The sequence below is a fragment of the Phyllobates terribilis genome, unplaced genomic scaffold (assembly GCF_046119375.1).
Source record: "Phyllobates terribilis strain yellow unplaced genomic scaffold, ASM4611937v1 Scaffold_7__3_contigs__length_470593459, whole genome shotgun sequence".
Taxonomy (NCBI): domain Eukaryota; kingdom Metazoa; phylum Chordata; class Amphibia; order Anura; family Dendrobatidae; genus Phyllobates; species Phyllobates terribilis.
This window is the reverse complement of record NW_027362767.1, coordinates 210,507,521-210,535,468: the sequence shown is the minus strand read 5'-3', so window position 1 is coordinate 210,535,468 and position 27,948 is coordinate 210,507,521. Positions and strand designations below refer to the sequence as shown.

At 44.7% G+C, this 27,948-nt stretch overlaps 2 protein-coding genes across 5 annotated transcripts in view; one reads left to right on the top strand and one right to left on the bottom strand.

Annotated features, from left to right (window-relative positions):
• The window catches only part of ASTN2 (astrotactin 2), a 1,067,984-nt gene that overhangs the window by 208,151 nt on the left and 831,885 nt on the right, over positions 1-27,948 (bottom strand). The window lies entirely within an intron of this gene.
• Positions 9,170-19,358, top strand: TRIM32 (tripartite motif containing 32). Of its 2 annotated transcripts, none has more exons than XM_073639718.1 (2): positions 9,170-9,239; positions 16,595-19,358. In XM_073639718.1, exon 2 carries the CDS (start codon positions 16,601-16,603, stop codon positions 18,539-18,541), a length of 1,941 nt encoding a protein of 646 aa, XP_073495819.1. In that variant the 5' UTR covers positions 9,170-9,239; positions 16,595-16,600; the 3' UTR covers positions 18,542-19,358. The 2 variants fall into 2 exon arrangements, with proteins under 2 accessions (XP_073495819.1, XP_073495817.1); XM_073639716.1 differs by having other exon boundaries at positions 9,185-9,315.

Here is a 27,948-nt window from a genome sequence, read left to right as displayed (position 1 = left end):
GAAAAACTTTGGGGCCTGATCCTAGCTCAGAGTATCCTGAACTTTGTGGCCAGAGCTGGATCAGGGGTGGCGGGATAGTTAGTGTAGGTGTGTGTTTTATATACATAAAAAAAAAAAATTCCATGTCACTATTGTATATATTGTTGTTTTTGGTTTGCTGTGGTGTGAATGAAGTGCAGTAAGAGTGAGACTGTAAGGTAAGGCAGTGGGCCAAGTAGGTTAGTATTAGTTTCCGGTTGTATATACGTTGTGTGTTACATTGTATAATATATTTAGGTTTAGTGTTTTGTGTTTATAGTGGTTTTATTGTACAGTACAGACCAAAAGTTTGGACACACCTTCTCATTTAAAGATTTTTCTGTATTTTAATGACTATGAAAATTGTACATTCACACTGAAGGCATCAAAACTATGAATTAACACATGTGGAATTATATACTTAACAAAAAAGTGTGAAACAACTGAAAATATGTCTTATATTCTAGGTTCTTCAAAGTAGTCACCTTTTGCTTTGATGACTGCTTTGCACACTCTTGGCATTCTCTTGATGAGCTTCAAGAGGTAGTCACCGGAAATGGTCTTCACTTCACAGGTGTGCCCTGCAGCACTTTGAACACATTTTATAAGTGGTCATAAACTTGTGAAAAACTCATGAAAGAATAAACTTACGTTAAAACCAAGCACACTATTGCTTTTCTTATGAAATTCTCAGAAAGTTTGATGTGTCACATGACCCGCTTCCCATTGAAAAAAATAAAGTTGGATCCAAAATGGCTGACTTCAAAATGGCCGCCATGGTCACCACCCATCTGGAAAAGTTTTCCCCCCTCCCATATACTAATATGCCACAAACAGGAAGTTGATATCACCAACCATTCCCATTTAATTTAGGTGTATCCATATAAATGGCCCACCCGGTATATATTCCTGTGGTGATGGTTATTTTGTTTCTTTCATTTTCTAATTTTTTTTTTCCTCAGTAGGTCAAATCTCCCATTTTTTGGGGGGTTGATTTATTTTGCTTCTATTTTCTGTGATTTGTGTCAGGTTTTGTTGTCTTGTTTTGTTTTTATGTTTTGTTCTTATATTTTGTATCCTGTAATGTTTTGTAGTGTCATGTAGTGTATTCTTCTATAAAATAAAAAACACCTACAGACGTCTGAATGAGGCCTCACTTAACACAATAAGTACATATTTGTCTGAGTAAATTAGATATTGCTAAAGCTTCTGAGGCCCAGATGGTATTCACCCATGGGTATTGAGAGAGCTGAGCTGAGTAATTGATAGTCGACTATATCTTATCTCCTTAGACTCTCAGTGTTCAGGAGTGCAATGCTCCACTACATCCAGGCTTCTTCATTGCCTAAGATGGTGCTGCACTCCTAAAGATGGCATATCTGAGCCACTGGTCTAAACTGAGTGCTCTGCCATGCTGCTAGAAAGGACAACGTTGACTCAGCAGCATCGTGAGACTGAAGGTAGCAGGTCCCAGCGATCTGGCCAGCTTCAGAGCAGTTCTTGCTCTTTCTAAGGCCTTCTTCACATGTCCGTTTTTTAAGGACTGCAAATACAGACACACGCACACCAATTGTATTCAATGGTGGTGGGCATATGCCTGGTTTTTCACACGAACCGGGTGTCCGTGTGAAAAACCCGCAGACATGTTCTTTTTTTTACGGCAACGAGTAGGAAATATGTGCCGCATATGTGCACGAATGATATCCGTGTGACATCTGTGTGACACGTACCAGCATCTGGGGAAAGCTTTACAGTTAGCGCAGTTCCCAGGTGCCGAGTGCTGAACCCAATTCTTATCATTGTCCCTTGGTCTGCCTGCGATCAGTGAGACCAGGCGACGCTGATGAGCTTTTAGTCAGGACCCGCCGTCTGGGAATAGCGTTTGCTACAATTCTCATCATTGTCGCCTGCTCTCCCTGCGATCAGTGAGACCAGGCGATGCTGATTAGACTTGTAGTCAGCACCCACCTGCTGGAAATAGCGCTAACTACAAGTCTCATCATTGTCGTCTGGTCTCCTTGTGATCATCGCGACCATGCGACGCTGATGAGACTTGTAGTCAGCACCCACTGTGTGGGAAGAGAGCTAACTACAAGTCTCATCATTGTCCCTTGGTCTGCCTGCAATCAGTGAGACCAGGTGATGTTGATGAGACTTGTAGTCAGCACCCACTGTCTGGGAATAGCGCTAACTAAAAGTCTCATCATTGTCCACTGGTCTGCCTGCAATCAGTGAGACCAGGCGATGCTGATGAAACTTGCAGTAAGCACCCACTGTCTGGGAATAGCGCTAACTACAAGTCTCATCCTTGTCCCCTGGTCTGCCTGCAATCAGTGAGACCAGGCGATGCTGATGAGACTTGTAGTCAACACCCACTGGGAATAGCGCTAACTACAAGTCTCATCATTGTCTCCCGGTCTCCCTGCGATTAGCGTAACCAGGCAACGCTGATGACACTTGTAGTCAGCACCTGCCGTCTGGGAATAGCGCTAACTACAAGTCTTATCATTGTCTGCCTGCGATTAGTGAGACCAAGCAACACTGATGAGACTTGTAGTCAGCATCGGCCACTTGGGAATAGCGCTAACTACAAGTCTCATCATTGTCGCCTGGTTTCCCTGCGATCAGCGCGACCAAGTGACGCTGATGAGACTTATAGTCAGCACCTGCAGTCTGGAAATTGCGCTAACTACAAGTCTCATCATTGTCGCCTGGTCTGCCTGCGATCAGTGAGACCAGGCGACGCTGATGAGACTTGTAGTCAGCACCTGCTGTCTATCGCACGTATCTCTGTCTTTGAACATCTTTAATATACAACACTCTTTAATTTCTATGCTGCATTTCATTCCATACGTGTCACACTGACAGAATGCGGACAGCACACGGATGTCACATACGCACACACGGATGTCACATACGTACACATGGATGGCACACGGACCACGGATCTCACCAGTACTGCGTTTTCCAGTACTGGAATCACCAGGATGTGTGAAGGAGGCCTAAAGCATGGAGCCTGCAAGTGGCACGCGCTCCTTGGCTAGGTGACAAGCCACTTAGAGAGATTCCATTTGCGGGTCAGGAAACAGAAATGTAAAAGATACATTGTCTAAACGGGCTAAAGGCAGCAGTGGGGACCGCAGGGATCTGTGCTAGGACCAATTCTTTATATTTTATTTATTAATGATCTTGTGGATGGTATTGAGAGTAAAGTGCCAGTCTTTGCCGATGATAGAAAACTTTGCAGTATAATAAAAACTTAGCTAGACAGTATAATATTACAGAATGATCCGGATAATATGACTGAATGGGCTAACACTTGGCAAATGAGATTTAATGTAGATAAATGTAGAGTAATGCACCGAGGACGGAGTAATCCTATTGCTGCATACACATTAAATGGGAGTATACTCGGGACTACAGAACAGGAGGAGGACGGGGGATTCTGGTTCCAAGTAACTGAGCAGCAGTACTCAATGTCAGGCAGCAGCCGCAAAAGCAAACAAGATATTAGGATGTATAAAAAGAGAGAAAATCCCGCAATCCCAATGTCTTGTTACCCCTTTATAAATCACTGGTGAGGCCACATCTAGAATAAGGGATCCAGTTTTGGGCTTCACATTTTAAGAAGAATATTGGAAAGCTAAAGTCAGTTCAAAGGCGGCAACTAGATTATAACCAGGATGGAGGCCTCTCCTATATTACACGGGATGGAAGCCTCTCCTATATTACATGGGATAGAGGCCTCTCCTATATTACACGGGATAGAGGCCTCTCCTATATTACACGGAATGGAGGCCTCTCCTATATTACATGGGATGGAGGCCTCTCCTATATTACATGGGATGGAGGCCTCTCCTATATTACACAGGATGGAGGCCTCTCCTATATTACACGGGATGGAGGCCTCTCCTATATTACATGGGATGGAGGACTCTCCTATATTATATAGGAGGAGACCTCTCCTATATTACACAGGATGGAGGCCTCTCCTATATTACACGGGATGGAGGCCTTTCCTATATTACACGGGATGGAGGCCTCTCCTATATTACATGGGATTGAGGCTTTTCCTATATTACACGGGATGGAGGCCTCTCCTATATTATATAGGATGGAGGCCTTTCCTATATTATATAGGATGGAGGCCTTTCCTATATTACACGGGATGGAGGCCTCTCCTATATTACACGGGATGGAGGCCTCTCCTATATTACACAGGATTGAGGCCTCTCCTATATTACACGGGATGGAGGCCTCTCCTATATTACACAGGATTGAGGCCTCTCCTATATTACACGGGATGGAGGCCTCTCCTATATTACACAGGATGGAGGCTTCTCCTATATTACACGGGATGGAGGCCTCTCCTATATTACATGGGATCAAGGCTTCTCCTATATTACAGGGGATGGAGGCCTCTCCTACATTACAGGGGATGGAGGCCTCTCATATATTACACGGGATGGAGGCCTCTCCTATATTACACGGGATGGAGGATTCTTCTATAATGACAGGTTGGAAAAGTTGAGTCTCTTTAGCTTAGAAATAAGACGCCTCAAATATATGTGTGGTCAGTACAGGGGACACCACAGGACTTATTCCTTCCATAGACCATACTAAGGACCAGGGGGCGCTCATTACAGGTGGAAGAAAGGTGATTCTGGCAGCTAAACAGGAAAGGGTTCTTTACAATCAGAGCAGTCAGACTGTGGAATGCCGACCACAAGAGGTAGAGATGGCCGACACTATAACAGCTTTATACAAGGGGTGGATGATTTCCTCACAACAAATGGCATTGTAGGTTATAAATTGTCGCGTGATAATAACCTATAAGTAATCCAATAACTCTGTCTTTTTTTCAGATTGAATAACTTGTGACAGAGTCACTGGTGTGATATGTGAGGGGGGGAATGTGTCACTCAGGATGCTTTCTGAGATCTACTGAATTTCTGCCAGCATGTTATATGCTGGGGGTTACCTCTTCTAAAGGGTGTGGTTTTATGAGAGTGACATAGAGATGGGAGGGAAGTCATTCCCCATACCTCCCCTCAGGGTGTGGCTGAGCAAACTTTAAATGTTCAGTCCTGTTTTTTTTTTCTCTGTGCTGTGATTTGGAGAGGCAAGGTCTCCAGACTGGACAGCCATAGCTCAGGATGGAGATGAAGGCTGTACTATAACCTGTGTGGGCGAACTGCACCCACACATATGGACTGTGCTAGCGTTTATCTTTTGTTTTGTTGTTTTGCCAGTAAGGCCGTTTATTTTTGCTGGAGTTGCAGGGCTTTATGCCATATAATAAGGCCTGCAGAGAAAACCTGGTTCCTGAGTCTATTTCCAGAAGCTGCCGAGCGAGTCGACCTACCACAAACTATATTTATGCGACATAGTCTCTTATTACAGGGAAACTTCTCTTGAGTTCTCCCCTTTGAGACAATCACCTCTGATCTGGAGCATCATTTTCTGTAACAGATTTTTAATTCCCTTATACCTGATTCAGGGAAACCTGATAGTGTTCGATTCCTCAGGGGGAATAAAGCATTACACAATGAGATATGAGAGTGGCTTCACTATCATATTTTATGGGTTGAAGAACATATTTAACATGATTACTTTGCAAAATGCACTGAAATGTTGGAATACAAGGCACCCGCTCTACTTATAATGAGGTCGAGTCATCATTGCTTTTGCAACTTATTTTCTAGAGAGAAAATAGTTCTGATAATTACTTTTATTTTATTTGCTCTTTAGTCATTATTTAATTTGCACATTAACATTAATTGGATCCGTGTTTTTTTTGGTCCTGTAATATGGGAGTAGTTTTGGTTATCATCAATTGCGACTTTTCTAAATGTCGCACAGTTTGTTGCAAATTTGTACTCTAGGACCTTATTGGAGTACAACATTTTCCCAATTTTTGGGGGGTAATTGAACACTAATGTGCAACATTTTAAAACTGGTAGAAAAGATCAAGCATTTTTGTTTTACTCCAAAAAGGCATAAAAAAAGCCAAGAAATAAGTATTGATGATTTTGCACGAACTGTACTAAACACTGTGCGCCCATTTTGATGAATTTTGCGCAAAATCTGGATCGGCAAATTTTGCGTGTTTTTCATTGAAGTGGTGCCCAATGTTTGATTTCGTGCAAATACAAAGATGGGCAGGCGGGGTTTGCGCTCCTGATAAAAGCCTTTTTTTTCTTCTAAAATGTTACACGATTCTTAAGATATAGACAGGTTTTGTACTGCACAAGGTGACTGGTAAATATTTGAGACAAATTATGAATTAGTGGAAAACATCTGGATAAAGAAAACCATGTCCGCACAGTCAACCAAACTTAAAAAATGCTGAAGACTGAAAAAAATTTGAGTAAAAATTGTGCAAAAACTACAATGAACTTGATGCAAACATAAAAATGCCTAAAAAGCAAACTTTTACCTTCAAAAAAGGTGCAAAGTGAATGATGGATCGGGGCCCTTATGTTTTGGACTTGAGATGAGCGATTGGATTTGTAAGACCCTCGTCCAGCAGCCACATACAGCTCTGCTACATACACAAGCAGCTGTTATACACACATCTCTGCAACATACACAGCTGTTACACACACAAAGCTGTGAAACATACACACACAGCTGTAATACATACGCAGCACTGCTACATACACACACAACTGTTACATAAGGGCAGCACTCCTACATACACACAGCCGTTACACATACAGCACAGCTACATACACACACAACTCTGCTACATACACACACAGCAATTACACATACAACTTTGCTACATACACACCCAGCTGTTACACAAAAAGCCCTGCTACGCAGCTGTGCTACATACACACAGCTCTACTGAATACACACACAGCTGTTATACCCACACAGCTCTGCTACATACACACCCAGCCGTAAAACATACAGCTCTGCTACATGCAGACACACACACTGCCCTGCTACATGTAGACACACACACTGCTCTGCTACATGCGCACACACAAACACTGCTCTGCTACATGCAAACACACACAAACACTGCTCTGCTACATGCAGACACACACAAACACTGCTCTGCTACATGCAAACACACACAAACACTGCTCTGCTACATGCAGACACACACAAACACTGCTCTGCTACATGCAGACACAAACACTGCTCTGCTACATGCAGACACACACAAACACTGCTCTGCTACATGCAGACACGCACAAACACTGCTCTGCTACATGCAGACACGCACAAACACTGCTCTGCTACATGCAGACACACACAAACACTGCTCTGCTACATGCAGACACACACAAACACTACTCTGCTACATGCAGACACACACAAACACTACTCTGCTACATGCAGACACACACAAATACTGCTCTGCTACATGCAGACACACACAAATACTGCTCTGCTACATGCAGACACACATATACACTGCTCTGCTATATGCAGACACACATACACACTGCGCTGCTACATGCAGACACACATACACACTGCGCTGCTACATGCAGACACACATACACACTGCGCTGCTACATGCAGACACACATACACACTGCTCTGCTACATGCAGACACACTGCTCTGCTACATGCAGACACATACACACTGCTCTGCTACATGCAGACACATACACACTGCTCAGCTACATGCAGACACATATACACACTGCTCTGCTACATGCAGACACACATACAGTACAGACCAAAAGTTTGGACACACCTTCTCATTTAAAGATTTTTCTGTATTTTCATGACTATGAAAATTGTACATTCACACTGAAGGCATCAAAACTGTGAATTAACACATGTGGAATTATATACTTAACAAAAAAGTGTGAAACAACTGAAAATATGTCTTATATTCTAGGTTCTTCAAGGTAGCCACCTTTTGCTTTGATGACAGCTTTGCACACTCTTGGCATTCTCTTGATGAGCTTCAAGAGGTAGTCACCGGAAATGGTTTTCACTTCACGGGTGAAGGAAGCTGCCTCTGGGCTGCAAGACACACACTTTCTAACAAGATTTTTTTCTTGCTAAAAAGTGTGTGTTATAGTCCAAAAAATACAGTAAGAGGCGCAATCTTCTTAGCACCCAGGGTGGCATGGTTGCAGGGTGCCAATCCATTGACATGGCAGGCAAGAGCCTGCTGAAGGCCGTCATCACTGACCTTATTGTACACCTGTGCTTCCCAACCACATAATGTAGCACAGAGAACAATTCATCAGATCATTGCAGGTTCTGCTCCCCCATGGGAGGACTAACAAATAAAGTAAAAAAAAAAAAAGTTTTTAAAAAAACTTAAAAAAAAATATATATATATATTGAATCCTCCTCCATTTCCCCCCTCTTAAAAATAAAAAAGACACATATTTGGTATCGCTGCGTTCGTAAAAGTCCGATCTATCAAAATATAAAATAAATTAATCTGATCAGTAAACGACATGAGAAAAAAATAAAAACAACAGAATTACGGTATTTGTCACCGCAACATTGCAATAAAATGTAATAAGAGGCGATCAAAACATTGTATCTACCCCAAAATGATATCAATAAAAATGTAATCTCAAGGCGCAAAAAATAGGCTCCACCCAGCCTCAGATCCCGGAAAATGGAGACGAAAGTTTGGATTTTTTCTCATTTTTTTTTTTTACAAATAAGCTGCACATGTCTGGTGTCTGCGCACTCATACCGACCTGGGGAACCACGTCGGCAGCTCAGCTTTACCATATACTGGGCGTGGGGGAATACAAAACCCAAATAACTATTCTGCAATTTCACCGCACTTGGAATTTGTTCCGGTTTTCTAGATCATCACATGATAAAAGGATTGGTGTCATTAGAAAATACAAGTGACTGTCCCCCCCCAAAAAAAAACAACAAGCCCTCACACGGCCATGGGGACAGAAAAATAAAAAATAAAGTTATGGCTGCTGGAAAAAGAGGAAAACAGAAAAAGCATTAAACCGCCCGGAAGTGAAGCGGTTAATGCATATTTCTGAATTCTCATTTATTATTACTTAAAAAAAAATGTATCTATAAGTTTGGTATAAAAAAGACATTTCCACTCCCGTGCCGGTAATGTGTCCCTACACTCCACGAGACCGACAGGAAGCCGCCACTCAGCTCAGGACTACACCTCCCATGCTGCTTAGCGATGGAGCGGAAGTGACGTCACGCCGCGCACTTTCACCCTGTGTGGGCAGTAGCGCAGCAGCTGCAGGTGAGCGGCGGTGCTCTGTACTGACAGCTGGTGTGCCGGGACGGCTGAGCCGTGCAGCCGCCATCATCATCCTCAGGTAGGGGCGGAGGAGACGCAACACTGTGCTGCACCTTGTACTGCGCGCTGTCTGTGGCAGCTGCAGACATGACCGCATCGCTCCTTTATCACTGCAGTTACTGGGCAGTCATGTGACTGTGCAGGAGCCAATCACAGGCGTTATAGGGCCCCGTTCTGGTAGCAGTGGGACCCAATTCTCTGGCTATCTATACTATGCCCTATAAATGTATAATTTACCGGCGCAGCACGTGTATTGTCCGTGACCGCTGCAGCCAATCACTTGCTTAAGTGGGAGACAGGGACTTACTGACTGCTGGGGAATCAAAAAACAAAGTAGTAGGTCCTGGCTTTATTTCCCATGGGTTTTATTGCAGAAATGCTGCCGGCACTTTACAGATTAAGGCTGTGTTCACACATGTTTTTTTTTTCTACTGCAAACTTTTCTCTGGCAGGAAAACAGCTGTGTTAAAAACACAGGTTCTGGTGCGTTTTTTTAGACCACCCATTACTTCCTATGGGTGAAAGAAGGCAGAAAATACACAGCAAAACACGTGTGTGAACATCGCTTAAGGGCCTGCGCACACCATAAGGAAAGGAAAAACATGCAGTAAAATCCATGCGTTTTTGCTGCTGATTTTTCGCCGCTTGTTACTATAGGTGAAATCTGCAGCAAAGATGCTGAAAGAATGGACAAGCTGCAGATTTCCATCCACAGTGTGTGCAGAGATTCTCACTCACTTTGCTGGTAATAGGAAACCCTTCATGTTTTGTGACATCTGCAACAAAAAAACAATCTGCATGGTGTGCACAGGCCCCTACTGCTGGTAACACCCGCTGCAGATTTTCCCTGCTGTCAGTGGATGAGATTTTGTCCTATGTCACAGATTATCTGCACGGGATTATGTGATGGGAAATCGGCAGCGTTTTCACTCCCTTTAAGGATTTATAGATAACAAGCCTCATCGCTCCCCCCCCATAAATCTGCCACTAGGGCGGGATCCCCTACACACCTATCCGTTACACCAGTGGGTTAAAGGGGTTGTCCAGGTATCTAATATTGCTTCCCTTACCATACGATAGCTTTGCTGTTATTATCTTAGGTGGTGTCCAGATTAAAGGGGAAGGATTTCTGATTTCTGAAAAACCCTGTTCCCCAGCTGCAATTTGTGTTAAAAAAAAAAAAAAAGTTACTCACCCTCCTCAGGTCCAGCGATGAGTTTCCACCGCTACTTCCGCTGTTATTGGCTGCAGCGCTGTCAATGTAAAGCCAATCTGCGAGGTCAGCGACTCAAGAGTTTACATCCCTGATTGGCTGCAGCTCTGCCGACAATAACACACCGGAGGCAGCAGCAGAGACCCAGTGCTAGACCCAGGGAGAGGGAGTAAAGCACAGTTTGTGTTTAAAACAAACTGCAGTTGAGGAATAGTAGTTTTCTGAATTTGGAAAACCCCTTTAAATCCTGCTCCTGCCTTAGATAACAGCAGAGCGCCCGGGTCATCAATGTCAGACGCCGGGACACGGAGACATTGTGCTGTAATCAGAAGTGATTCCTCACTTTATTGAAGAAAGAGACGTATCTGCTGTATTCTGAAAGCCCCAGAAATCCCATCAGCAGCAGCGCTTTGCCTGACACCAGTGATTTTCCGGAGGATTTCACGCGGCTTCTGCTCGCTCGTGTCGCTGCAGACACTTCTGTGAGTGAATAAATGCATGTGAATGGGACGGATCTGTGCCCTCCGTGTGCTGATGAGTATGACCGGCGTCCCCTCCTGACGCTCCTCTGATAACGCCTTCTTGTATTCCTGATTAAATACCATTGTTAGCGCATCTGTTCTTAGGGCCCGCTCAACTGGCAATGACGGGTCTACCTGTAACATTTATTCATATATTGCAGTTTTTTGCTGCAGTTTTTAAGAAACCAGACAAAACCACAGTAGGGTTTTGTTTTTTTTGCAATTTAAAAAAAGAAAAAAAAAATCACAGCAAAAACTGCAATGTGTAGTCAGTGGCCTCTCATACAGATAAATCAGATCTCATGCTTTGCACTGAGGAGAGGCAAACAGCCCGAAACAACCCATCTCTGCAAATTGAGATTCTGGTTTGGCTTTTATCCTACGTCTTAGGATCGCTACTTTCAGTAGGTGGCACTAGAGTTCAAGTCCTCTTCCTCTCTGATGAGGCAATTTGCATATTTAATTTCCAAGGGGAGCTTTGCATGGCCTATAAGTCTCCTTACACTGCCATGTCACTACACAAGGAGAAACGTTGTCCCCTTAGTCCTATGTTTGTGCTCGTTTGCCATAAGGCTCCAGAGATATGGGCCTATTTATGTAGTGATAATTTTTCTGGACGTGACCAGTAGGCGGCGCTCACAGGATCCTCAGGGGCGTGCTGTTACACTGCACTGTATTATTACCCTGTGAGGCACACCTCTGTAAAGACCATAAATATTAGCACTAAATAAAAAAGCCCAAATCTCGAATTTAATAATAATAATGGAGTGGCCACTTTTGGGCATGTTTACTGCCCCTCTTAACGGGTGCATTTACAATACACAATCAGGGGCCATTAAAAGACTGCCAATCAGATACATGGGAGACTATTAAACAGGCTTCCGACAAGCACAGATCGCTCCTTATATAGATCATTCTCTACCTATGGACTATCATTTGTCTCGGCAGCACATGCCCAATTTGCACTGGACCATGTGCTGCCGAGACCAACGACTTCTGAAGCAAGCTTCAAATCATTTCGCTCAACGAAACGTCGGGTGATTGGCAGCCTGTTTTCAGTGGCCGATTATCGGGAACCTGCTAGTTCACTATAATCGTCTAGTGTTTACTTCAGCGGACATGTCAGCAGAGCTAGCCTAGCCCTTTACATGTGTAATACATGCAGTCGTCATGCTGGACCAAGCTAGCTAGAGGGACGCTATCCGCTTGGAAATGCTGTGATTTGCTATATTCTCATCTGCCCCTGTTTTATATTGAGCGAAGCGGATGAGAATCTAGTCGGCACCTGACTGCTCACTCATAACAGGAATAGAGGGGAATCCTGACATTGTCTACATTGCACGCTGTCCCAAAAGAGCGACTTCCGAAATTTTACACCCATTAATATTTTGATTTATGAGGAATAAATTCAGTTGTTTCAAGTTGTCTTTAGTGGCTTAGTTTTCTGATTTTTTTTTTTTTTTTTTTTTTTTTTACATCAACGTGGCTTTTCCAGATGTTTTAGACGGATTCATAAAATGCGACTTTTTAAAAAAGTTTCAAACTCTGGTGCGACTCTTCTCCAGTCCCCCCCTCCTGGAGTGATTTTATGTATGTTCGATATTTTGCCGCATTTTTTGAGAAATGTGCAATTTTTCCTGCTAAAAAGCTTCAAAACTAGTTAGAGACAGGAAAAAACAAAGCAAAGTGACTTAAAAACAAAAATCCCGCAAATGATGAATCAGACCCCAAGGGGTTGTTCTACTACTGGACAAGCCCTGCTTTTATTTCAACTAAAAAGTGTTCTCAGCTCCAGGTGCATCCCATGACATTGGTTGCAGCGCTCATGTGACACAACAATCATCGGCAGCGGACTGGCTGCAGCGTTTTACTATTGATTTGATCAAAGGCCAATTATTGGCTGCAGCAGTCACCTGATGCAGTAATGTCACAAAACCCGCCAGGAATTGAAGCGCAGAGGTTGAAAGTGAGTATCCATTTTAAATGGGAGCCTGATGATCAGTTGAGCACTGGCTTCCAGCTACCAATCACCAGTTGTATATCAACTGATCAGCAAGTTATCACTTATCCTGTATATAGGTAACCTTATTTTCACTTGACAACCCCTTTAAGAAAAGGGGCGTGTTTACCTAAAAAAAAAAAAAAGAAAAGTGTTCGTACCCTGCTTAAGGTGGCACATATGGCTGCCATGCACAGATTTTTTTATTCTCTGTAAAAGTTGACAAGTGATTTTTAGCCTCATTCTGAACTATGTTCATTCAGGCTTTATTTTCTCAGAGTCCATGTAGGCCTCATTTTTAATGTTGCCGGTGGCAACCAATCAGATTTCACCTTTATATTTTTTCAGGCAGGGATTTGAAAAGAAACAAGTGATGTGATTGGTTGCTAAATCAGTTTTCATAAACTAGTCCCACTTAAAGCTGGGCCCACGGCACCTTTTCTGCCGGGCTCACGGTGCCCTTACCGCCACCATTCTCATTAGATGTGTATGTTAGGAAGGTAGACATAGTGCTCTTCCTCTGGGATGTCTCCTGCTTATGTAAGACTGCCATAAACTGTACGTGAGACGTCTCTTTTTTTCAGCAACCCCAGCAGTTCACAGGAGTAAAACCGTGTCATTAATTTATGTGAAGTGACAGAACGGTTCACCAGGACGCCGCTCGCTTCTGCACACATTGCTAATTCTAGGCTCCAGGTGCCGCGCGGTAACAAGCAAACATAGCAGGTCACGTATTAGTTATGCACAGCTGATATGTAATTCTGCAGCTGGAGAGCGCCCACAATATTAACACGTTTCCTCACGCGCTATTTCCAAAGCATGACCTGAGGTGCACAATTTATCTGTTAGCAAAAAAAAAAAACGAAAAAGGAATATTGTAGCTGCCAATAGATCGCTCTTGTTTTGAGCTTTAAATGATGTCGCTAAATTGCTGTTATCGCGCGGAGCTGCTGGCGGGGCAGAGCTGTAAGTGCTCAGCTGTGAGATTAGCTAAGACGCAGCTATGCATTGCTTCTCTCTATTAGTTTTGCCTCCATGTTTCCTAAATTGTGGCTGCATACACCAGTTTCCATGATTTGAATACTCAAATAGGTCTGCTAGATTAGCCATTTAATGGCAGGCACTTGTGCTGAATCTCCAATGTCACCTGTTCCACCCAATCCTCCTGCCGCATTTCCTCTTGCAGTGCCCCGTGCCTTCATTACCTGCATATCTGGATGCAATGTAAATGTGTTTATAGACGCATCATATAGATACATATGATAAAGAAAAGTTGCAGTCATTGATATTAGTAAATGGGAATTTATTACAGAGGAGTGGATCAGAAAAAATTCAAATTCGCCTGTTCACGAGAATTTTCCCAGAAACTTCGATTTGCAGGGAAGTTATTCTTCACAAATTTAATGTTTTGCAGATGCCATAGCATAATAAATGTAATATGTAACAAAAATCCTGCGCGCCTTGCCGCGCGCCCTCTCCGGCCCCTGCGCGCCTTGCCGCGCGCCCTCTCCGGCCCCTGCGCGCCTCGCCGCGCGCCCTCTCCGGCCCCTGCGCACCTTGCCGCGCGCCCTCTCCGGCCCCTGCGCGCCTCGCCGCGCGCCCTCTCCGGCCCCTGCGCGCCTCGCCGCGCGCCCTCTCCGGCCCCTGCGCACCTTGCCGCGCGCCCTCTCCGGCCCCTGCGGCAAGGACTGGACAGATGATGCAGTGGGACTGTATGGGTCGGGTATAAGGTGAGGAATAGTTTTTGCTTTTTTTTTGTTTTAGCATTTTGATGGCGTTCATTGGCCAGCATTTTGCTGAATCCTCACAGAAGCCAATTCCAAAAAATGTATGTGCGCATCTAGAATTTGATTTTTTTTATTCCTATACTGGTGAAGTGTATATGTATGAACCCCACCTGAAAAAAAAATGTAGATCTAACCACTACATTGTATTTTAGAAATTTTAGATTTTGTTCCCTGTTTTTCATCTTTCTTTTAATTTGCACCTTTTTAACCAGTTCAAGACCAGCGAAAGGGTCAGTTTAGCACCTGTGTGTCAATAACTCTGGGGATCAGCTGCTGTAAGAGCTTGTTCTGATCAGCACAACACCCAGAGGAGAAGACTGGCTGACTCATCACTGCCATCATCTGTACTCCAAATGAGTATGTTCTGATGTCAGTGTAACTGAAGGCAGGGGAATAGACTTGAGTAAAACCAATCGGTTGAAAGCCACTTGCATTCTTTTTTTTTTTCTTTTATAGGAATGAAAAGAAAATTCCCTAATAAATTGGCAAAGTTTAAAATTTTCCATGCTAGACAAACTATTATGAAACTTTGGAAATCACTTTATTAGGGAATTTGTTTTTCATTCCTGTAAAAAATGAATACATTTGCATGTAAGTGGCCTCCAAACCCCCTGCTTCACCCCCCGTCTACGTGTCTGCCTACAGCTACATTAATATTTGGAGTACAGATGATGGCAGTGATAGTCGGCTCCTGTTTCCTCCTCCTGAGGGTTGTGCTGATCAGAACAATCTCCTGCAGCATCTCCAGCGTTATCACTGCAATCATCTGTACTCCAAATGATTATGTTCTAATATTAATGTAGCTGTAGGCAGACACCTAGACTGGGGTGAAGCAGGGGGTTTGGAGGCCACTTGCATAATAATAATCTTTATTTTTATATAGCGCCAACATATTCCGCAGCGCTTTACAGACATCATCGCTGACCCCATTGGGGCTCACAATCTACATTCCCTATCAGTTAGTCTTTGGAGTGTGGGAGGAAACCGGTGAACACGGGGAGAACATACAAACTCCTTGCAGAGGTCGCCCTTGGTGGGATTTGAACCCAGGACCCCAGAGCTGCAAGGCTGCAGTGCTAACCACTGAGCCACCGTGCTGCAATTTTCTTCTTACAGTAATGAAGGAAAAACCTCTAATAAGGTTATTTGCAAAGTTTAAGAACTTTCCCTGCTGGACACAATTATTTAAAAAAAAAAGTGAAAGTTTTAGATACTCTTTAAACTAGTGATGAATGCTGGCTGATTTTAGCTCTGAAGTCCTCAGAGTTGTGAATGTTCCTCTTGGGTATAATATCGCCTGTAGTTCAGGATTAGTACAATGGAGGTAATTCAATGCAGTTATACATTTAACAAACTATAAGCCTAGATATGAACCATAAAATACTCCTCAATGCAGCCAGTATTTGTAGCCTGTAGACTAGTGCTCATCTTCATCTCTGGGTCTCTGATGTCCAGATTTGCTTATATCCACATATCAGTACATGTAACAAGCCCTTTATTACTTTACAGGGTAACAAATTCAGATCCCCCATCTAGCTTGCTGCTTCAGATGGCTTTTGTGGGATGGCTTATCAAAACATAGGAGCTGCCTACCATCCTCCAACCATTTGGTCAGCTTTGCATTGTACCTTGCCACTACAAATATCACATTGGCCCAATGGGTGGTCTAAAGGACTACAAAAATCAACAGATATGGATAAGTTATTTCCTGTCAAAAGTACTCTAAATGCAAGAAATCATAGCATAAAAACATTTCTGACTTTCTTTTCCTCCCTTAGGAAACCATGGCTGTGGCCCCATTTGTGAACGTAGATGGCCTTCGAGAAGTGCTTGAGTGCCCCATATGTATGGAGACATACAATGAAGAACAATTGAGGCCAAAACTCCTCCAGTGTGGTCACACCATATGCAAACAGTGCCTTGAGAAGCTTTTGGCCAGTACTATTAATGGAGTGCGCTGTCCTTTCTGCAGTCGCGTGACCCGCGTCACAAATTCATCTCAGTTGACCGATAATTTGACTATTTTGAAAATCATGAACACTGCGGAGCTGGGCCAATCTGTCACAGGGTTAATGTGTAAGATGTGCAACCAAAGACTGCCTCGGAGGTACTGCAAACATTGTGCTTTAGTGATCTGTGATATGTGCGGAGAAGAGGCACATCCTTCTCCAGACCATATCGTACTCTCAATGGCCGAAGCTGCAAACGAACGTCGGCATAGCTTCCAAGAAAAGCTTACTAATCTGAGGCAGGCTATTCAGGACCTTCAGAAAAGAAAATCCTCTCTAGACAGTATTTCCTCGCATGTAAAGTCCAAATACAAATTAGTTATGCAAGATTACAGTAAAGAGGAAATTAATGTGCAAGAAGAATTGGCTCGATCACGCAAGCATTTTACATCTTCTTTGTACGAGGTAGAAAAATTAAACAATCTGGTGTTGGATGAGCATTCATACCTTCTCAACATTGCAGAAGTACAGATTGTGTCAAGGTGTGATTATCTCATGCTAAAAATAAAACAGTCCGATTCAGCTTTATTGGAAGAGTCTGTCGAAGAAGAAGAACCCAACCTAGTAGCTAACTTACCGCAAAACCTTACACTACAAGATGTAGAGTTTCTCAAGGTGGGGCATGTTGGTCCTGTACAGGTGGGCCAAGTGGTGAAGAAGCCTTACAATGTGAATTTAGATGATCCTAACCAAGATGGGTTTCCCATGGCTATGAGCAATGACGTGGAGGCCTTGTCGGAAGACATGAACCATGTTCAGCCTTGCACGTCAACTCCCGTCGTCCAACTTGCGGATACTGCATGTAGCTTACAACAGTGTCAGTTTCTAAGGAAGATGGGATCAAAGGGTACTATGCCGGGAATGTTTAATCTACCGGTCAGTATCCATGTTACTTCACTGGGAGAGGTGCTCGTTGCCGACAGAGGAAACTGCAGAATTCAGGTTTTCAACAGGAAAGGCTTCTTGAGGGAAATAAGAAGAAGTCCTACTGGAATTGATACTTTCGTACTAAGCTTCCTTGGTGCCGATCTTCCTAACTTGATTCCGTTATCGGTAACTATAAACTGCCATGGATTAATCGGTGTGACAGACAATTACGATAACTCTGTCAAAATATATACAATGGAAGGACACTGTATTGCTTGCCACAGAAGTCAATTAAGCAAACCATGGGGGATTGCTGCCATGCCTTCAGGTCAGTTTGTTGTAACTGATGTGGAAGGAGGCAAGCTGTGGTGTCTGACTGTGGATCGGAGCCTTGGAGTCGTCAAGTACAGTCGTCTTTGTAGCGCTGTGCGGCCAAAGTTTGTAACGTGTGATCAGCAGGGTACAGTCTACTTTACTCAAGGACTGGGTTTGAACTTGGAAAACCGTCAATACGAGCATAATCTCGAAGGAGGTTTCTCTATCGGCTCGGTGGGAGCGGACGGGCAACTAGGCCGTCAAATCAGCCATTTTTTCTCGGAGAACGAGGACTTTCGTTGTATTGCAGGAATGTGTGTTGGGGCACGGGGAGACCTAATTGTGGCTGATAGTGGACGGAAAGAAATTCTTCATTTTCCTAAAAGCGGAGGATACAGTGTCTTAATTAAAGAGGGCTTGACCTGTCCTGTTGGAGTATCTTTAACTCCGAAAGGGCAGCTGTTGGTGCTGGATTGTTGGGATCATTGTATTAAAATTTACAGTTACCATACACGCAGGTATTCCTCGCCTTGAGACAAGCTCATAGAGATCCCTTTCACTGATCATAATTCTTACTACCGCAATTTGCTTTTAGGCACTTTAGAAAGGAAAAAAAAAAAAGCCATCTGTGCATCACTGGCATTATTAGTTTTAATACGTGTCATGCTCAAAAGGAACAGAGATTGTAGCCTTCAACCACCAATGGACGCAGAATGCATTCATCTCGCACCTCTAAGAATAAGGCTTTTAACATAGTAGAGGCTTTTAGGTGTCAACATTTGTAAGAAATCAATATTCTTGTCTTTATTGTACAGATATTATATTCTACTTTACAATGTAGGCTCTTATGTCTGCTATCCCTTCTATATCGACTGGTAAAATATCTCTTACTGACACAGGATAAAAAGCCGTTCTGAAACCGACCCTTGCCTTTGTTCCAAGCATAAAGGAAGAGTCGTTAGGCCTCGTTCAGATGTAAGTGTATTTTCACTTACGCAAAAAGTGGTCTGATGTCCATCACAGTTTAGTCAGTTATTACCATCAATGTGTCATCAGTGATTATCACATATGAAAAAGTAACACAAAGCCTCTCCTATCTATTACAGCGTTAATCACAGAATGCACATCAATGGCATCCATGTGCTGTCCGTGATTTTCCCAGAACCATAGACTTGTATGGTCTACTATAATCCATGACGCCAATCAAAAACTGACATGTCTCCTAAATATAATATATTTTTTTTCTTTTTTTTACTGTGGGTACATGGCCCTCAAAACAAAAAAAAACACAGCTCCAAAGATTATAATGGATAGTTGTTCTGTCTATGAAAATTAAATATCTGAAAAATTAGATCTTGGGTTCTGCATCTTTCATTGAATGATTCATTCATAAAGTTTTTTTTTTTTTTTTTTTTTTTTTTTTTTTTTTTACTCTTTAAGGGGTATTCTCGAGTTAATTATTAATTAATTGCTTTAATTAGACAGCAGTGAAATAAGCAAGTTTGTAATTGACTTGCTTTTTCTGTCACTCTCCTGCATTGAGAGCTTTTATCTGTCATAGTGTACAGCTGGTTTCCATGGAGCTCTGGCATTAGTGCCCGCCCAGACCCTGGCCAAGAGTGAGCAGTAGCTACATTCCAGAAGAGGAGTTAACTCCTAAAGTCTTAGCCACTTCTGTCCAGCCATTGATTTTCTATACTGCAGTTATTTCTCCTCACACTCCATCTCAGCTCCTGACAAGCTGATGTTATAAATATTGCAAATTCACCAATCCTCATCTACTTCTCCCAGAGCCCTTCTACTAATCACGGCTCTCACTGTCTGGAGCCGTGTGCTTGTTAAAATGCCTTGTCATCTCTCTTTTTTTAAATACAGTGATCAAAGTGTACACTCCAGTACAAACCACTGATATCTAAATGTGCCACAGCCGAATTTGTGCTGAGCTTGGTAGTTCTACAGCTCTGCTACTCATCAGAACTGTCACTCAGAGGAGAGCCCGCCCTGCCAGAAACCAGGATGTAAGGAGAATGCAGAGTTGTGAGCTGCTCAAGAGGCAACTTGAGAATAACCCTTTAATTTTGCCATGATTCACATACCAATGTGAAATATGCACCTTACCATATGTAGAAAATGTGTATTACATGTTTGTTTTCATGGTAGAAACTTCTGTTAGTTGCTATTTATTTTCTAAAACTAAAGACTGGATGATATCCTAAAGGGTTGGGAAATATTATTGTAAAGGAAAAAATGCATGTGGCATCGTCCTGTAGTGGAGCTAGCAGCAGTGCTCCGATCTATAATCACTAGTCTGTATGATGATCATGTATGTGAAAATGTAACGACAAAGCTGCTTCCTTGTTGTCAAACCTGTTTTTTTTTAAATGCCGATCAAATACATTAAAAAAGTTGTCCAATAGTTTTTCATTGATAAACTACCGTTAGGAGGGGTCATAAATGCCTGATCGGTGGCGGTTCAACATCTGGCACCCCTGCCGATCAGCTGGTGTCAGTGGTGGTAGCCGCCGGCCGGAACTGCTCGATTGCAGAGCTGCTCCGTCTTCTGATAGTGGCCGCGGCAGGGTACTGCACATCTGCCTCCTATTCTAATCTGTAGGAGGCAGAAGTGTAGTACCCTGCCACGACCATTATCGGATGACGGAGCAGCTCAGCAGTCGAGCAGTTCCAGCCACCGCCGACACCGATAACGGCTGATAAACCTCGACCCTTCAGTCATTGATGACCTATTCTAAGGATAGGCCATCAATGAAAAATTATTGAACAACCTCTTTAAGTAAATATTTTTTACATTGTAGGTTGGGTTTATTATGACAGTGAGAGTAAAGAAATTTCGGAAATTCACACAATACCCTGCACTACCCTGCACTTTCTCCCTTAATCTCCACCTTTCCTTTGATTCTATTTGTTGTATTTTAAGAATAAAAAGGATAAATATATTAAGGAATCCTGTCTGTCCTAAAAGCTCAGCCATGCGCCCTCTTCCTCAATATCCTGACTGAGAGAACAGGCTGCAGCCGGAGCCTCCCCCCACATGTGCAGAAAGACACAAACATGAATAACACCACCCCCTAGGCTAGGCCATCCCCCTCATTTGTTAAAGGGCTGTTCTCATGTCACACCTTCGGGAGCGCACTGCTCCCCTGCCTCCTGGCTTCCTGTTTGCCAGGGGCTGAAGAGTGACAGTTCACTCTAGCAGCATCAGGGGAGCACAGGGACACTAAAGCTGGCCATATTCTGTGCTCCAGCGATAAGGAGAGCTTTAGATCATGGCTTACAAGGCTTTAATGAAAAGGGCAGGTAAGCACTGTGCATCCTCAGACATGTTTCTAGATCGCAGGAGTGGCCGGTGACCTAGACAAACAGCAAGAAAATTAAAAATCCTCTTTTTTTCAGAACTGAGAGGCTGTTTAATCCACTTAAAACTGCAAAGTTACTTGTCATTACAATTTTAATAGTTATTATTGTTGAAACAACCCCTTTAACTAGATAGAAATAGAAAATTTCTACAAAGTTGTTTCAGAAACCTGTAGAAAATACTGCAGACTGTCCAACCAGTTTCTCCTGCAGCTTTAGAGCTGTATCTGCTTCAAAGATGATATTTTTTCCTGCACATTGATACTCCTGGCCGCCGGCTGTGCAGGGAAATGCTGCAGGGAGGCATTCGCTTAAATGGAGCTGCGCTGTAGTTCCTTGCACAGCCGGTGTCCGGGAGCCACTGTGCAAGACACAACTGTGAAAGGGATGTGGTGCGAAAGTAGTGCTGTGACCCCCCATCAATCTCCACTCACAAAGCGATTACGTATCCCAGCAATATGCCAGCACTTTCTGGGATGGGAATAACTATACGGCTTAGTATGCCTGTAAACAGAATGTGAATGATTTCAGATGACTTTTATAAAGCATTGTATATAAGGGACAATAATAGTGTTGAGCGAGCACTAAAATGCTCGAAGCTCGGGCTGAGCTCACCGTGATACTTGGGTGCTCGACCCGAGCAACGAGCCCAATGTTAGTCTATGGGAGACCCGAGCATTTTTGCGGCGGCACCCCCGGCAGTCTGTAGAAAGCCTAAAAAGTGCCCAAAATGATAGTGACAGTGCTCAGAAGACATGGGGGACAGCATGGGGATCGCCCCTGGAAGCATTTCTGACCCCCCAGGTCACTGCTGTCAACAACGTGGTCAGAGGTATGAAGCCACTTTTAAGGGCTCACAATAAAACGTTCAAAAACGAAACTGAAACTGCTTTCCTGTGAAATATGTTAAGGAACTTCCTTTCCAGGGTAAAGACTTGTGTATAAGGTAAAATAAATAACCAAAAACAAAAATACTCCTCCACACCTTGGGCTATGTTCACAAGTAGCATTTTTTATGCGTTTTTGCACTTTTGTATTGCTTTCAACTGTGACAAATGCATTCACCGGGAAATGTCATTTTAACATTTTACAACCTTATCTGGCCATGTGCTGTGTCACACATGCATACAGTGCTGAAAAGACATGGGAACAGCATGGGAAAGACCCCTGGAAGCATCTCTGACACCCAGGTCACTGCCTAAAAGTGTGCCCAGGTCACTGCCTAAAAGTGTGCCCATCAGAAGTGACCCTTGCCGCATCAGAATATGCAGACTTGCAACTATCCCCGTGCAAGTCCTTGTCCCAGGGCAGTGTTCAATTGTACCTCCCCCATTCCTTGCAATGCAAGCACAAGTATGCAGCCTGCCACCCACCCACCCCCAGGCTGCAATACCATACTGCTAGCTTTCACTTGAAATGGGGCCTTTTAGTTTGGAAGAGGCCGAAGCTGGCCACTACCTCATGGCTGCTTCGGCGGCCTGGTATCCATACTCAGTCCCCAGTCCCCTGGCGGCCGGGTGTCCACGCTCGGTCCCCAGCCGCCAGGGGGTGGCCGGGTGTCCATAAACGGTCCCCAGCCGCCCCTATTTCTCCTGTCACCTTCCCACACACTTTTCTTAGCCTGGCCTGCTTTAGGGCAGCATTGGACAAGCCCACCAGAGAACCAGACTCCTCTGGTGGGCCCTGGCTTCTCCATCAGGGGAGTTGAGAGTGCCAAGGTGAGGAGCATGATAATGATGATAGAAGTTAGCATCTGCTTTGTTTTCTTGTAATGCAAGCGCATGTATGTAGTAGCGGCTAGGCCTGAGGTGGTCAGCGTTTTGGCACATATCCTACCTCCTCCGAGGATTGCTGGATGTTTTCCTGCTACTATCCCAGTTCTATGACTCCGGTTAAAACAAAGCTTCAGGTGATGAATGATGGATGAGGTGGTGGCAAAGGAGAAAGAGCAGGAGGAACAGGGACCATTCACATCAATATCAGGCCAGTCAACCACACATGTCTTAAGGATATGTTTCTGTACCAAAAGGAACGGTTCGGCTACACAGTTATAGGTCATACAGTGAGTGCAATGCCTACCAAAAATTTAGAGGCACTCCAATGCCCCTTGGAAGTGACATATAGGTCAGAGGGCGTTAACTAAAACCATTTTTTCTATTTATAGCAACTGGGTCTCCTGTGCACTGTTGGCCTAAGCAGTGAATGGAAGGATTTCCAAAAATTATGAGGAACTGCAATGCCCCTTGAAACAGATGTGGATTACAGCGTACTAAAAACCTTCTACCCATTATTGGGGAGTGGGTCTCTCTTAGTGTTCGCCTATGCATTGAAAAGCAAAAGCTGACTAAAATTAGGAGGAAATGCAATGCCCGTTGGAAGAGTCGTGGAGGTCGCAGTAGCTTAACAAGACGGTTTGAATGCCCCTCGGAAGAGACGTGGAGGTCGCAGTAGCTTAAGACGGTTTGAATGCCCCTCGGAAGAGACGTGGAGGTCGCAGTAGCTTAACAAGACGGTTTGAATGCCCCTCGAAAGAGACGTGGAGGTCGCAGTAGCTTAACAAGACGGTTTGAATGCCCCTTACAAGAGCCATGCAGTACAGCATCTTAAAAACATTATTCCCATTATTGGGGAGTGGGTCTCCCATAGTCTTTGCTTATGCCTTCCAAGCAAAAGCTGGCAAAAATTAGGATGGAGGAACTTACAATGCCCCTTACAAGAGCCATGCAGTACAGCATATTACAAACATTCCCATTATTGGGGAGTGGGTCTCCCATAGTCTTTGCTTATGCCTTCCAAGCAAAAGCTGCCAAAAATTAGGAGGAAATGCAATGCCCGTTCGAAGAGTCGTGAAGGTTAGAGTTAATAAAAAACAACATTTCAATGCCCCTTGGAAGAGCTGTGGAGTTCAGAGTGGTTTAACAAGACTCTTTTAATGCCCCTCGGAAGAGACATGGAGGTCGCAGTAGCTTAACAAGACTGTTTTAATGCCCCTTGGAAAAGTGGTGGAGGTCACAGTAGCTTAACAAGACGCTTTTAATGCCCCTTACAAGAGCCATACAGTACAGCATCTTAAAAATATTATTCCCATTATTGGGGAGGGGTCTCACAGTCTTTGCTTATGCCTTCCAAGCAAAAGCTGCCAAAAATAAGGATGGAGGAACTTTCAATAATGGCAACACGGACCACGGTCACCCTGGTGGTATAGTGGTGGTGGAGGCTGAGGATAAGGAGAAGAACATAAAACAGCCAAAATGAGGAAGCGTATACCCATGTGTGGGTGTGAAGCTGTGCATGTGAATACACCTCCCGAAATAACAGTGGATTTAACTTTGTTACTCTGCTGTCATTTGGTCGTGATGAGAAGTCTGGCCCAATCCAGCCCTTGTTTATTTTGATAAGGGTCCGCTTGTCAGCATTGTCAGTTGACAGGCGAGTGCGCTTATCAGTTATAATCCCCCCAGCGGCACTAAAAACACGGTCAGATAACACGCTAGCGGCAGGGCAGGCCAGGACCTCCAAGGCGTACAGAGCGAGTTCATTTCAAGTGTCCAGCTTGGATACCCAATAATTAAAAGGCACAGAGGAATCACGGAGGACGCTGGTACGGTCAGCAAGGTACTCCCTCACCATCTTTTGAAACTTTCCACTCCTTGTGAGAGTACCCCGCGCCTCAGGGTCTGTCCGAAGGGAGGGTCTGAGAAAACTGTCCCAGAACGTTGACAGTGTTCCCCTGCCTCTGCTGGATTGGAGTTGCGTCTCTCACATGTACGCCTTGGTTGGGCAATGAATTGTGACCTCTGCCGCTAGCGTGTTCAGATGGGAATTTGTTTAACAGTTCTGCAGCAAGGGCCTTCTGGTACTGCCCCATTTTTGTAGACCTCCCCACCTCAGGAATAAGAGAGTGAAAGTTCTTGTAGCGGGGGTCTAAAAGTGTCACCAACCAGTAATGACTGTCACCCAACATTTTGACAATGCGAGGGTCACAGTTAAGGCAGCGTAACATAAAGTCAGCCATGCGTGCCAGACTGGTAACGGGCAAGACTTCCGTGTCCTCACCAAGATGATGACTGACCATGCTCTCCTCCTCCTCCCCCCTGTCCTCAGGCCACCCACGCTGAACAGACGGTATGACAGTTGTACAGGTACTACCGTCTACAGCGCATGATACAAGCTCCTGTTCTTCCTCCTCTCCCTCATTGTCCCCGCAATGCACGTTGGGATGAGATGAGGCTGGGCTTTGTGTAATCGACCTCTACGGCTTCTTGATCCATCTCATCATACTCTGGCTGCAACGCCTCCTCTTTAATTCTCTGCAGAGAGCGTTGCAAAAGACAGACAAGTGGAATGCTGACGCTAATGATGGCATCATCACCACTCACCATCTTGGTGGACTCCTCAAAGTTTGTCAAGATGGTACATATGTCAGACATCCAGGTCCACTCCTGAGGTCTTATGTGTGGAGTCTGACCTGAATATCGACGTCCTTGTTGCAGCTGGTAATCCACAACTGCTCTCTTCTGCTCACAAATCCTTTGCAACATGTGGAGGGCAGAGTTCCAACGTGTGGGGACATCACACACCAGTCAGTGTGATGTAAGCTGCAAACGCTGCAACACAGCAAGGGCGGCGGAAGCTGTAGCCGATTTGCGAAAATGAGCTGACAGGCGGCATACTTTCACCGCTGAACCACGAGGTTAAGCACATGAGCCAGGCATGGTACATGTGTGATCTCGCCTCAGAGCCGCCACCAGGTTACGGCCATTGTCACGCACGACCATGCCTGGATGTAGGTTTAGCGGTCTCAGCCACAGATCTGCCTGCTCTTTCACAGCTGTCCACAACTTACAAGCAGTGTGAGGTTTCTCACCTAAGCTTATGAGTTTCAGCACAGCCTGTTGCCGCTTGGCGGAGGCAGTACTGCAGTGCTTCCAGCTTGTAACTGATGTGGTGATATCTGAGATGGAGGCTGAACATGAGGAGGAGGATGATGCGCAGGAGCTGTACACTGTGAGGGCAACTCTGACATAGGGCCTGCAATCCTCGGTGTGGGGAGGATGTGTTCCGTACCAAGATCCGACTGGGTCCCGGCTTCCACTATGTTTACCAAGTGTGCCGTCAGGGAGATGTACCGTCCCTGGCCACAAGCACTTGTCCACGTGTCCTTTGTCAGGTGGACCATAAGGTTGCGGAAGGATTTCGTCTCCACCAGCCTAAAAGGCAGCATTTCCAACGCAAGCGGTAGTGAAATGTGCGAATTTAGGACTGTGGCCTGTGGGGCGTTGGCTGCGAATTTCCGCTTTCGTTCAAAGGTCTGGGATATGGACAATTGAACGCTGCGGTGGGACGTGGACATTGATGCTGTTTCTTGAGAAACTGCCATAACAAGTGAAGACTGAGAGGAGGGGGCATCTTTGCATGCAGTATGGACCGAGAATTGCCTTGCACCCACAACAGGGGGTTCTATTGCACGCACAACAGCGGAAGAAGCAGTGGTGACACCCGCTGACACTGGTCGTGGAGCCTGGGGTTTGCCCCACAAAGTCGGGTGCTTTGCTGCCATGTGCCTGATCATGCTGGTGGTGGTCAGGCTGGTAGTTTTGTCACCCCTGCTGATGCTGGCATGGCAGGTGGTACAAATGGCCTTTTTGGGGTTATCAGCAGAGTCTTTAAAAAAATTCCAGACTCTGGAAGACCTACAGGTTGTACTAGCAACGTCCCTCGTGTTGGTGTTACGGGGAACTGTTGCCTGCCTTCTGTGTGCGGCCAGCACACTGCTTCTTCCTGCCTCTTGAGGTACTCTGCCTCCCTCACCCTGTGTGCTGCTGGCCTCGCTCTGCATGTCCTCCTACCACGTTGGGTCAGTTACTAGATCATCCACCACCTCCTCCTCTTCCACTTGCGCACCACGATCCTCCTCCTCTCTTCCTGGCAATTGTCTTGTCATCGTCCACCTCTTGTGACAAATTGCCAGCGTCGACTTCCTGTGGCCGTGGCTGTTCAAATATTTGGGCATCGCTACATGGGATCTCCTCTTCCACCACTTCAAGCGGAGCAGGCGAGGGGCACAAATCTGGAAATGGACCAGTGAACAGCTCTTCAGAGTGTCCAAGTGTGGGATCAGTTGCTGTCTGACGACACTCGGCATGGTGGGAGGAAGGAGCATCAGGGTGAGGAGGAGTATGCGGTCGAGACTCACGGCTACTAAGATTTGACCGTGTGGAAGACAGACCGGAGGTGGTGGTGCCCAGGTAACTGGAAGTATTATCTGCTATCCAATTAATAACCTGTTCACACTGATCAGTTCACAATACTGGTGTTGTTCTGTGCTTCCCTAGTAATTCGGCCAAGAAGTGGGAGCGAGAAGATGTGGCTGTTGGTTGTGGCACATTTTCACCTTGGCCACGGCCCTGTCCTCTGCACGCACCATCACCAGAACGTCCAGTTCCACGTCCCTTGCCACGCGCCTTGCCCATTGTAAATGAAGTAAAATAGCTTACACTCGCACTATCAATGGAAAAAGGGTAATAAAAAGTAGATTAGAACTGTGGAAGAGGAAAACCACAGTTCTA

Bases quoted from the DNA above. Each gene is read 5' to 3' on its own strand.
- TRIM32 (XM_073639718.1), top strand. From the start codon at position 16,601: ATGGCTGTGGCCCCATTTGTGAACGTAGATGGCCTTCGAGAAGTGCTT.